The 11,380-nt window shown below is 55.7% G+C and overlaps 5 protein-coding genes across 5 annotated transcripts; 2 read left to right on the top strand and 3 right to left on the bottom strand.

Annotated features, from left to right (window-relative positions):
• Positions 1–10: 10 nt before the first annotated feature.
• A1O7_07457 (uncharacterized protein) lies at positions 11–364 on the bottom strand (the record flags this gene model as incomplete). Its single annotated transcript, XM_007761457.1, has 1 exon — positions 11–364. One exon carries the CDS (start codon positions 362–364, stop codon positions 11–13), a length of 354 nt encoding a protein of 117 aa, XP_007759647.1.
• Positions 365–1,214: 850 nt separating this feature from the next.
• Positions 1,215–2,176, bottom strand: A1O7_07456 (uncharacterized protein; the record flags this gene model as incomplete). The annotated part of the gene is made up of 3 exons (XM_007761456.1): positions 1,215–1,609; positions 1,659–1,840; positions 1,890–2,176. The coding sequence occupies 3 exons, from the start codon at positions 2,174–2,176 to the stop codon at positions 1,215–1,217; spliced, it is 864 nt and encodes a 287-aa protein (XP_007759646.1).
• Positions 2,177–2,699: 523 nt separating this feature from the next.
• On the top strand, positions 2,700–6,130 carry A1O7_07455 (uncharacterized protein; the record flags this gene model as incomplete). The annotated part of the gene is made up of 4 exons (XM_007761455.1): positions 2,700–3,699; positions 3,756–4,118; positions 4,167–4,253; positions 4,341–6,130. The coding sequence occupies 4 exons, from the start codon at positions 2,700–2,702 to the stop codon at positions 6,128–6,130; spliced, it is 3,240 nt and encodes a 1,079-aa protein (XP_007759645.1).
• Positions 6,131–6,364: 234 nt separating this feature from the next.
• A1O7_07454 (uncharacterized protein) lies at positions 6,365–8,449 on the bottom strand (the record flags this gene model as incomplete). The annotated part of the gene is made up of 1 exon (XM_007761454.1): positions 6,365–8,449. One exon carries the CDS (start codon positions 8,447–8,449, stop codon positions 6,365–6,367), a length of 2,085 nt encoding a protein of 694 aa, XP_007759644.1.
• Positions 8,450–9,240: 791 nt separating this feature from the next.
• A1O7_07453 (uncharacterized protein) lies at positions 9,241–10,918 on the top strand (the record flags this gene model as incomplete). The annotated part of the gene is made up of 4 exons (XM_007761453.1): positions 9,241–9,406; positions 9,463–9,646; positions 9,705–10,502; positions 10,555–10,918. The coding sequence occupies 4 exons, from the start codon at positions 9,241–9,243 to the stop codon at positions 10,916–10,918; spliced, it is 1,512 nt and encodes a 503-aa protein (XP_007759643.1).
• Between the last annotated feature and the right edge of the window lie 462 nt (positions 10,919–11,380).

The following is an 11,380-nucleotide window of genomic DNA, read 5'->3' as shown; positions in this document are numbered from 1 at the left end:
ATCCACTGGCTCAGATAAGGCCTCCGGATTGAGCAGCACTTCGCAGCTTTGCCTTGACCTCATCCTCGGTGTCATTCGGCTGAACTTGGACGGTGACGAGTGTCTTCTGTCTAGCGGATCCTTGGTTGTTGGCTTGGATGTTGATGTTACAGCTGTCACTAGGCTCATCTTCATCCTTCTTGTCGTTTTTGGGAAGCTTTTCTCCTTGGTCTAGCAGGCCCTTGGAATCTCCATCATTTTTTGGTGTTTGTGATGGCCAGAGTCGACGCCCGGCACCATCCTTGCTCTGCTTGTTGCGGATAGATCCCCAGTGAACAGCAATGTTGTCGATGAGCTTGAGCAAATCTTTCTTCGACAGAGACATGGTCGAGTCTAACCATCACCCAATTTTCGGGCATCGGACATGTTCGAGGTTAAGATGCTTACCTAGATCTCTTGTGCTGGCGGAACTGCTTCAGTTATCTCTAGAGGGTTGCATGCCTCGAGTACGCCAGAGGCGCAGATCGAATGCAAGATCTGCCAGACGACAAAGTTGTGGAACCAAACGAGGATGACTTGGGCGGCGGGAATGGATCTACCAGGGCCTTACTGTTGATGTGAGGGTCGAAGCAATGATCGCACGGAATACTCTGATGATTCGTTCTGATAGACAACTGGAAGACTCGACCACGCAAGATCATGGCGCTTGAATGCTGGAGAAGAGAAGATCTTTCCCTGTCACTATGGTATGCGCAGTTCGACTTCAACTCTATGCACCTGACCATATCAGGACCGGGTGAGTACTTGTGCTCTGTTTGTCAAGTGAAAGAGGAAATGTTCGCGAATTGCAGAGGGCGTCACTTCCATCCTATCTGCCACAGTTTGTTCCATGCCAAAGTCACTGTTCAAGGGTAGGTTACTCCTTATCGATGTCGGTGGTGGGAGCTGTGGGCCGCACCGGTACAGCCCTTGTCACTTGTTCTTGCTGAACTGAGTGTACCTTGAAAAACCCCCACATTATCTTCTTGTTCAGCCGCCCCTATATTCATACACTGTCCACGACCGTGAGGCATGGCGTGCTGTGGACTCCTCAATACCAATCGCCAGATCAGGGGGTTCGAAAAGGGCACTGAGCACCTGACGTCCTGATACAAAGGGAAGCTTCGGACAGGACCCAACAACTTGGGAATGATATTCAGCCAAATCTGCGATGATGGCCAAGGTGCAACGCCATTTTACTTCGTCTGATCATTGTGATCCGTACTACGTAAGACGTCTTTCCAGTCTTCCAGCAATTTCAGCGTCTCTTCGCACTTGGCCTGTACTTCATCGAAGCAGTCAATGCCGAGGGGAAGTCGGAATGGAACCTCTCGTCCCTGAGCAAGGCCTTCCCGGCGGACGAGGTCAACGACAATCTCAGCAAGTCTCACAGGATTTCCTGGCTGTCTTTGGTCCTCTTTCGCCAGACCGGTAAGAAGAGCGTGACTGAAGTCGTTGTAGTCGGCAACTTTGGTCTGGGCGGCTTTCATGTTTTGGCTGGAGAGGAGTAGGGTGCGGAAGCGTCCTGGCCCTATGAGAAGTGTCCTGATGCCCAGATGGGACGTCTCGTGGTGAAGGCTTTCGACAATCCCTTTCACGGTCAGCGTGCGCACATGTAAGCGGTTTAGGGGGATTCTGACCTTCAAGTGCATGTTTTGATCCAGCGTAGGCATCAACACCTGGATGTCCTATCCATCCGGAAAGCGAGCCGATGAATACCACTGTCCCTGCACGTCGCTGTCGAAAATGAGGCAAGGCGGCACGTGTTACCTTGATGGTACCGAAGACATTTGTGTCAAATTGAGCTTGAAAGTCATCGGCTCTAAATCCACGTCAGTGGTGAGAGCCAGCGGTGGTCGGCCCTGACATACTCTAAGTCTTCCGAGGTCCCAATGGCAACATACGCGGCGTTGTTCACCAAGACGTCGATCCGACCATAGACGCTGATAGCCTTGGAAATGGTGTTGTTGATGTTTTGCTGGGTGTCGGTGATATCCAGCTGAAGGACAGCTGCTCCAGCCTTCCCAAGGTGCTTAATCTTCTCCAGATTGCGAGCCGTAGCAATGACTTTATCCCCACGAGCGAGGATGCTGTGCACGAAGCACTCTCCGAAGCCGCCTGGAGAGCAACCGGTCACAAGCCAGACCAGGTATGACATTGTTGAGTGAGGGCAAAGGATATAATTGTTGTGACCACTTCGTTCCATTCTATTCAGATCTAAGGCGTTCTTATACATTATTTCTATTTCTCATCTCCTCGCCTTTGGTCGGAAGCCTCCGTGAAGACAAGGACCAGCGGCGCCGTCATGACTCGAACATTAATCTTGAGCCACAGCACCGCCCGTCTTTGGCTATCCGGGGGAGAACGTGTTCTCTGATTGCGCCATGATTGACTCAAATGAGCGTAACGGGCATAGCGTCTCTTGAAGTCGTACAGGAGCACAGGACATGGTAGAACTTGCATTCTATTGAGCGGAATAAGACGAGGAAGCTGCGGGCGTAGCGGGTTTATGGCGTTGCGTCCGCTCCACGCTGATTGGCGGGGACAAATGTCTTGGCTTGGCGGACCGCAAGGCTGCTGCTCGGCCTCGTCGTCTTCACTCTCCAGAACTCGATTCTCTTGTCTGCCAGAAGTTGCGTTGTCCTCTGTCACCATTGTTTTATCAACATGGGATCAACGATATGGAGAATCTATTCCAGCCCATCAAAACGACCCGCAAGGTCCAGACCAATATCGACAAGTTCGAGACCTTATCCCTGAAGGATCCGACATCCTCACAACGTCCGGCCAGTACAAAATCCAAGGTTTCAATTGTAGATCTCGGATCCGAAGGCAGTGATGCTGCAAGCCAAAACTCCCCATACCGGCCGTCACACGACTCATCTCTGACATTAGCCTCCGCCGACTCGCGTCAAAGCAGCCACAAACGCCATGCGTCAACGGCATTCATTCAAAAGTCCTATTTGGACACATCGCCACCTACTTCCCTACCTGACGACGCACGAGAAATTTTGAAGGGCCAGCCGGAGGTCGAAGATCTGGCTGCGGTCCTCCAGTACCTCCAATATGGCATCGCCGGCAAACATGACTTCAACGTTCACGTTCCAAGCCCCAAGGCTTCTCAAATCATCAACGTGCTGGTCACAGTCACTATACCCGATCTGTGGGCTCCTTTGCAGCAGAAGCGGTTATCGCGAAATCACACAAATCTCAAGGCCAACTTGCTCTCATCCTTGACCAGCGTGGCTGGACTTGGTGCGCTTCTCATGCAGGTCAAGCGGCTTTCCGCCTCCAGCACGGGTCAGCAAAATCCCCTGCTCGTTGATACGATCTCGGTGTTGTCATCGGTTCTTGCTGGCACTCAAATCTTGTCCAGGTTGCTGCACGACGCCATGACGCTACTTTCGGCCGAGGCACAGCGGCGAGCGTTCTGGCAAGAGGTGGTCACTTTGTTGGCCGGCAGCAAGATCCTTTCAACCATGTCCCAGATATTCGCAACGCAACAGGACCTTGAAGGAATGCTCCCGGCAGAGAAATGGCTGGGGGATGGGCTCAAGTATTCGAAATGGATTGCCAAGAACATCTCGGCTGTTGCAGTCACCACGCTGCCTACTACCGACCCCCAGCAGACAAAATTGCTTTCCCAAGTACTGAAGCGAGCTTTGAGCCTAGGGTACCACGGTAAGTTTGCCACACTTCTTAAATGCCAGCTAGGATCAGTTCTGACTTGGCTACAGACACCCTCATCACCGAGCTCTACACCTCCCTTCTTCTTGGAAAGCGGGCACTATGGACACCGATGCACAATCTGATAAAAACGCTCCCATCGTATGATCAAAAGGCTATCTTCGACACCATCCTGCGCGATCTGGCACGGAAATTCTTGCAGACTGGAGGTGAAGCTGTCGGAGACAAGGAATCCTTGATGAGAAATGCTTCTACAGTCTCGGGAGTCGCCGCTATGGTCAAGGGACTTACACAGAACAGTGCCTTGTTGGAAGAACATATTGTTCATTGGTTGACTAGTACGAGTGGAGAGTACGCTGGTCTCGGTCTTGACACGCGAAGAGCTGTCATTGCAACTCTTGGTACAAGTAAAGGTACGCTCTCGGATTCCCTTGACTCGCGGAACGCTAACTCTTGTCAAGATAAGCTTGAGCGGATTCTAGAGAAGACCATCGAGACCTTTGGGAACAAAGTCCAGATTCAGCATGACGCTATCCTTCAGCAGGAGTGTAAGTGAACTCTATGGGAAAACACAACCTTCCATGGCACTGTTTCTTGTTGTGGGAACCTGTGCTTACCTGTGGCTCGCATTATAGCAACCGCCCAGACTATTCTGCTTGCTTTCGGCTACCTCGAGCGCTTGGACAAGATTACTCTAAAAAAAATATCCAGCTCTGGCACCTTCATTCGTATGGTCTCGAACAGACTCTCCGCATCCGTTCCTCGTGCTCGATTGCTGGGCATGATAGTCGCTGTAGCAGTGTCCAGGCTGGTAGACAAACCAGACAAGGTCATGAATTTTGGCGTAGAAGAGCTGGAATCCGTGGAGGCGCATCGCTGGCTCGACCTGATCCATGTCCAAGACAAGGTCGGGACCATAGAAGATCTGCCAGCTACCGCGCTCGAATCAGTCAAGAAGCGCACCTTGCAACCGAGTTCGAAGCCCGTCAAGCGCGAACGGTTGTCGACGGCTCCCCTGGCGGCCACATCGAAGATTATCGCAATCGAAGAGCTATCTGACTCGGACAACGCAGGACGGGACACTGACAAAGAGGAGGAAGAGGAAGAGGACGCCGACCTACGCCCGTACGCGCCTCCGGACAGCGACCCTGAAGACTCAGACGACGATCCCACTCTCGTCAACCGCAACAAACCGACTGCGCCCGTCTATATAACATCTCTCGTCAAGCAGCTCAACGCCAACGACGATCTACCCGCGATGGAACTGGCACTCAAGACAGCCCCATCGTTGATCCGCCGGAAAGCCAACTTTGGCGACGAATTGTTCTCCCAAATCCTCCCACTTGCTTCATCTCTTCTGGGCCTCCAGGAGATCACGTCCATGGAGGACACGGCGCGGTTACGGCTCTCAGCTCTAGTGGCATGCCTCGTAGCAAAACCGGCCATCATGGGCCCCTGGATCGCGAGCACATACTTCGAAGGGGATTTGTCCCTGTCGACACGATCAGTCCTCTTGGCGGCCGTGGCTTTCGGGGCCAGAGAGCTCGCAGGTATCACTGATAGGGATGATCCTGAGGAGGCCTCAGCCGCTTCGGCCTCGGGACGTGGTAAGGAATCATTCCCATCCAAACGACTCCCACCACACCTTGAGCTCACGTATTCCTCCACGGTGCAACCCATCGACAACATATCAAAGACCCTATCCTACCGTACGCTGCAACCCATGGCGCTCGAAGCAGCCGACAAGCTCACGGGGCCCAACATCTTAAAAGTGAGGACATTCTCCTCGCGCATGCAAGTAGCCGCCCGCACGGCCGCGAAGCAGGAATCCCGCTCGAAACGCATCCCCAAGGACCTCCACCGCCTGCTAGCAGAGTCGATGTACCTCCCGCTGTGCTCGCGGCTGACTCTCCTCTTATCCGCACTATCCGCCTCGTCATCGGCATACCTCGCAAATTCACTCCTGCTACACCCCTCGCTGCTCAAACTGAGTCTCCAGACGCTCATCATCATCCTCGCGACGATCGGCCCCCACGCGCTTCAACTAGCCACATTGACGCGCGAGTCCCTCCTGCTCCTCACGGCGCTGCACACTCTCCCGACACTAGCGCATGACCCGATCGTATTGCCCCCTATCTTACACCTCCTCCTCACGCTGCTGGACTTGAATGTCGAAGCGGGCCCCACTGCCGAAGAACGCCTAGTCACGGACTTTGGGCCCATGGTTGCCGAACTCGTCGCCTGGGCTGCTGGGCTTGGCGAGCGCGTGTCGATACCCGAGGTGCACGACGACCCTGGGCTCGGGATGGCCATGCCCTGGCCCGTCCTGGTCGCGGGAATACAGGTGAAGTGGCAGGAGGTGGGGCGGAAGTTCCAGGGCAGGATGTTCGGGTTGATGGCCGGCACGGAGTTTGATTCGTTCTAGTGGAAGTAAGACTTTAAGAGGACGGGATGGTTATATCTTGGTGATGAATCCCAAGCGAGCCCTGGGGCAAACGAACTATAAAACTACAGATAGCCGCTCTAACCAACGGGCAATATTCCATGTGGAGAGTGTACAGAAGAGAAGGGCTCATACTGAGTTAGAAAGCGGGTGACTGACGATTGGTTTGCTTTTGGTCTCGGGGTAGAACGCCACCTCATCTCCGCCTAGACAGTCTTACGCCCCAGAGACGACCCTCTTCGCCCACACCCTCATGGCCCCATTCCCGCCTCGGTTCGCCCTCAGAAAATACGGCACAGCCACGACATCGCGCACCCGGTCCTCGAACCGCCACGGTTGCGATCCATAGAGGCGTTGGCCATGAACTTGATCGCTATCGCCGGACTCACGTCCCATCCCCCACTGCGCAAGCGCGAGCTGTCTACCCGTGGCGATGAGCGGAACCACGCCCTCGACACCACCGATCTCCATCTCCGCGCCTTCGCGGACAGGGCCACCCTCCTCCAACGCGAGCACATCCACGTCCGCGCCCGCGTTGTCCACGTCCTCGATACAATAGACCAGCGGGCCGCGGGCGAGGCAGAGCTCGTCCTTCCCCGTCAGGGGGTTCGCGTACATGATCCGTGGGGTGACGCGGAGGGAGAGTCGGATCGTGGTTTCTGAGTCTTGTGCGGCCGGATCTGCTGGGACTGCAATGTGGAGGTATCCGTCCTTTACTTCGCCGTTGGCGGAACAGGCGAACTGGCCCGGTTGGGAGGCCCAGCTGGGGATGCGCAGCGCGAGAGTAAGGCCCGCATCTGCGGCCTTGCCTGTGATGGTGACGGCCACGTCGCCGGACCAGGGCATGTTTGTGGTTTGGCGGATCGTGATGTCCGTGCCGGGGACGGTGAGTTCGCTGGCGACGTAGAGGTGGACAGCGACTGCGAGGTGCGTCTCTTTCGGGGTGGCCCCGGCGCCGTCGGTATTCACACTCGTGCTGTAGATCAACGACCCCAGCGATCCGAGTAGCTTGGCGACGTTGGGCGGACAACAAGCCACGCCAAACCATTTGCTCCGTTCCTTGGGCTGGTTGCGCACCGTGCGCAGCACGTTCTGGTAGTAGAATGCGTTGCCCTCGGTGTTGACGGCGCCGAGAAAGGCATTGTACAGACACGTCTCCATGACGTCGGCGTACTCGGACCGCAGCTCGCCCTCCAGATGCACGAGTCTGTGGCACCAGTGGATGAGGGCAAAGGTGGCGCACGTCTCGGCGTAGCAGCCTTGCGACTCGAGGTCGGGCAGCGCGTAAGGCTCGCCGAACCCTTCCCACTGCCTGACGGAGCCGAGGCCCCCCGTGATGTAGAGTTTCGAGTCGACGAGGTCGCGCCACAGGCGGGAAAGGGCAGGTTGGACCTTGCGGACGGCTGGGTCTTGGTCACCGAGCAGACGTACCAGGTCCGTCGCGCCGGTGAGGTAGTACATGGCACGCACTGCGTGGCCTTGCAGTCGGGTCTGTTCGGCGAGCGGGCGGTCGGCTTGCTGGTATGCGTAGTCCCGCGGCTCGTGGTACCAGGGCTTGTGCTCGCTGCCCATGTGCTCGTAGGGGTCTGCGCCGCGGGCGCGGGCCTCGTGGTCGAAGTAGATCTCGGCTCCGTCTTCGGAGGTGTGTTTATCTTCGTCGGCATGGTCGTAGTGCCTGCCGCGCTCGAGGATGAAATACCGCGCGAGTTTCAATGGCAGGGGATCCTGTGTCGTCTCGTGGAGGCGCAGCAATGCGAGCTCGACCTCCTGGTGGCCTGGATACCCTTGCTTTTTGGCTGGTTCGGGCCCGAAGATCGAGTCAATGTGCTGCATGGCTTTCGTCGCCACGGCCAGTAATCTTCCGCTGTGGGTAAGAGTCTCGTATGCAACCGTCGCCTCAATCAGGTGTCCGAGGCAGTACAGCTCGTGCATGTCCCGGAGGTTGGTCCACCGTTGGTCAACCCCGCGGACGGTGTAGTATGAATTGATGTAGCCATCGGGATGCTGAGCCGCGGAGATCATGTCGACCGCCGCCTCGACCTCAGCCCGAAGGGGCTGGTCCTCCGGGTGTTTCAGCAGGTAGTAGCATGCTGCTTCGGTGACTTTGTAGATGTCGCTGTCCCAGAAGGGATGCGGCTTGACGGGATGGCCTTGCTTCCACGTTAGACACTGCCAGTGGTCGGCCGACTTTTGGGCCTCGATGATCGCCGGGATGGTCACCTGGCCGGCACGGTCTTGTAGCTGACCCCAGAAGGGTGAGGTGATGGAGACGTTCTCAATAGAGACGGGGCGGTACGGCATGGTGAAGGCTGGTGATTTCCTATGTCTGATAATTGACGTGTTCAGCGACGTTATCTAATCTGTTTGCAATGAAGCAGAGAAGAGTCCGATGCTCTGTACTTACTTTACTCCCGGAGCCTCTCACGCCGCTCGACGACGCCATGGGGCCGGTGGTCAAAGACGCTCCATGCCCCGAGTTTGCTCTCGGAAAGCCCACCAACGACACCGGAGTGACCTTTCACCACCTTGCGTACCTGGTATTCTCGCTTCTGGGTCTCTCCGGCGTGCCTCGACCCTCCACGTGCTCTCATCGCGACGCATTCCCCGCAGCCACCAGCCGATATGGGGTAATTTCCGGGTCGCGATTGGTGGAAGGTCGTCCAAGTCTGCGATTCTGCGGCGGCCAATCGGCCAGGAAAAAGATCTACACCAACACCATGTGTGCCACTCTCGGTTGCCGAGTTTTTGTCCACCGGTGTTTGACTCGATGAGGCAAGGCTGCACATGCACATTCACGGGGATGAACGTTGCCACCGCGGTCTCACCTGGTTCTGGGTAGAGGCCAAGCTACCGTTAGCTTGATTCGCTTGCGCATCGTAGTATGTCGAACCCTGCGACTGGAACTCGTGAGTCGACCTCTCCAGGTCTGGCTGCGCTTTTCCCCGACGGGAGGCTAACGATTGAGTCGCAGTAGAAGTATATAAAGACTGCAGAGCTTGTGGATGAGAATCTTTGTCTCAAGCTCGTCCCTGTCCTCCTTTTTCCTAACCTACCAGTTTAAACCACAAAGTCAAGCAACCAAGTTGGTGAAGATGGCGAAGGGAGACTGGTATATCTATTGGATTTGTGCCGTTGCATCACTGGCAAATATCTTCCAAGGATTCGACAGCGGCATATACTCCATCATCATCTCCGACCACAAATTCACAGACTATTTCCATCTCTCAGATGCCAGAGTTGGTGTTGTGGCCAGTATGAGTAAGGAACATTCCCCAGGCTGTGTGCAAGGGATGGCAGCTAACTTGGTCCGACAGTCAGCCTGGGCAACGTCATTGGCAACCTCTTCGTGGCCTGGTGGCTCATCTGGTACATCGGCCGTCGCTATGCTTTCATCTACGGTACTATCATTCTCCTGGTTGGCGTTGCCCTCCAGGCTGGGGCCCGAGACTTCGCCATGGTCGTGGTCGGCAGGATCATCGCCGGTATTGGCACCTCAGTGTGAGCATGACCTGCCTCTATGCCATCGGACAAACACACTGACACACTCGCGCTCTAGGATCGGCACCAACCTTGCAGCATACCAAGCAGAAGTCTCACACCCTCGAATCCGCGGCAGAGTCGTCTCCTTTGTCCAGCTTTCTTACCAGGTCGGCGTCCTCATCGCTTACGTTGTTGGTCTGGGCACAGTCAAGATTTCGGGAAACAACTCATGGCGAGTCGCCACCGCCCTGCAGGTCGTGCCGGGTGTAGTCTTGATCATTGCTTCGTTCACCATCCCCGAATCACCTCGCTGGATCGTCGAACGCCACCCGGAACAAGCGGCTCGTGCTCTGAAAGAACTGTCAAGGGTCCGCAGACTGCCGCAAGATCATGACGAAGTGAAGCACGAGTATGCCGAACTGGTGGCCGCCCGGGACTACCGCCTCGAGAATGAAAACACACAGACCTGGTCGTACTTCCTCCGCTCGTTCCCCGTGTGGAAACGCATCGCGTATGGTATGAGCACCATGGCTCTGGGCCAGCTCTCAGGGGTCGGCGCCCTGATGATCTACGGCATCCTGATCTTCGAAGGGTTGGGCTTCTCCTCCGGTACCATGTCACTGCTGTTGAATGTGGTATCCGGGGTTCTGTGCCTGGCAGCCACCGGAATCACCACTGGAGGCGTGGACAAATGGGGCCGCAAACTGACACTGCTGGCCGGCTCGGCAACCATGATCGTCAGCTACATCATCATTGCCGCCTTGAATGATGCGTATCCGACGGCCACGAACTTCAACCGCGGCGCCGCCATCGCCTCGGTTGTATTCATCTATGTCATCCAAATGTCCTACAGTGGTGCAATGGGCCCTGTGGCGTAAGTACTTCCCCTACAAACATCTGCGGCAGTTGAGACTGACGGAAAACAGCTGGATCTATGCGTCGGAGATCTTCCCCACTCATTTGCGCGACAAAGGCATCAACGTTAGTCAAGCCGGCCAACAGATCACGACGCTCTGGATCAATCAGGCTTGGCCGGTGATGTTCTCATCGGTTGGTCATGACGCCTACTGGATTCTGGTGGGTATTAATGCCCTGGGATTTGTCGCCGTGTTCTTTTTGTGGCCCGAAACCAAGGGGATCAGTCTCGAGCATATGGACCGTATTTTCGGCGAAGTCGACAAGGTCGAGGCGCAGGTTGCTGCAAGGGGACTGTCCACCGTTGAGAACATCCTTGAGACCGACTCGGTGAAGGGTGCTATGCTGCACAGCGAGGATGTCGAGCGCAAGTGAACCATCCCTCTGCGGAGTCCTTGCCATAGATATAACTGTAGGGGACATTACCATCGGTTCATAGTCGATAAACGTTGATTTCTACTCGGGGTCCTGCAGATCATTCGGTTTCGTTGTTCCGCTTTGCATGGCTGCAAGCTGGTGGATACGACGAGGAGGAGGCCGGTGTTCCCGCAAGGCTCCGTACGTATTGCCCCCATTGTTTTGGGTGGCACCGGTGGTCGTCTCTTCCGTTTTTGGCCGAACCAGGGACGAACAGCTACATCCTCTGCAGCGTGTTGCGCACCAGGCCATCGCAATATACTGCAGCTGCTCTTTGCAGGCTCGGTGCTGTCGAGGGCGGACTGGGCATATTCTTAGTCAGGATGCAATGGTCGGTCATCTGCGGGGCTCGAAGCCTGGACACATCGAATTGGGCGGCGGATTGTGCTTTCCGAGTGGAGCTTGCTAGCAGACTTTTCC

The sequence above is a fragment of the Cladophialophora yegresii genome (assembly GCF_000585515.1).
Source record: "Cladophialophora yegresii CBS 114405 chromosome Unknown aczIN-supercont1.5, whole genome shotgun sequence".
In the NCBI taxonomy this organism is placed as follows: Eukaryota; Fungi; Ascomycota; class Eurotiomycetes; order Chaetothyriales; family Herpotrichiellaceae; genus Cladophialophora; species Cladophialophora yegresii.
Note: the sequence above shows the minus strand (reverse complement) of the source record. Positions and strands in the feature narration are given on the sequence as shown.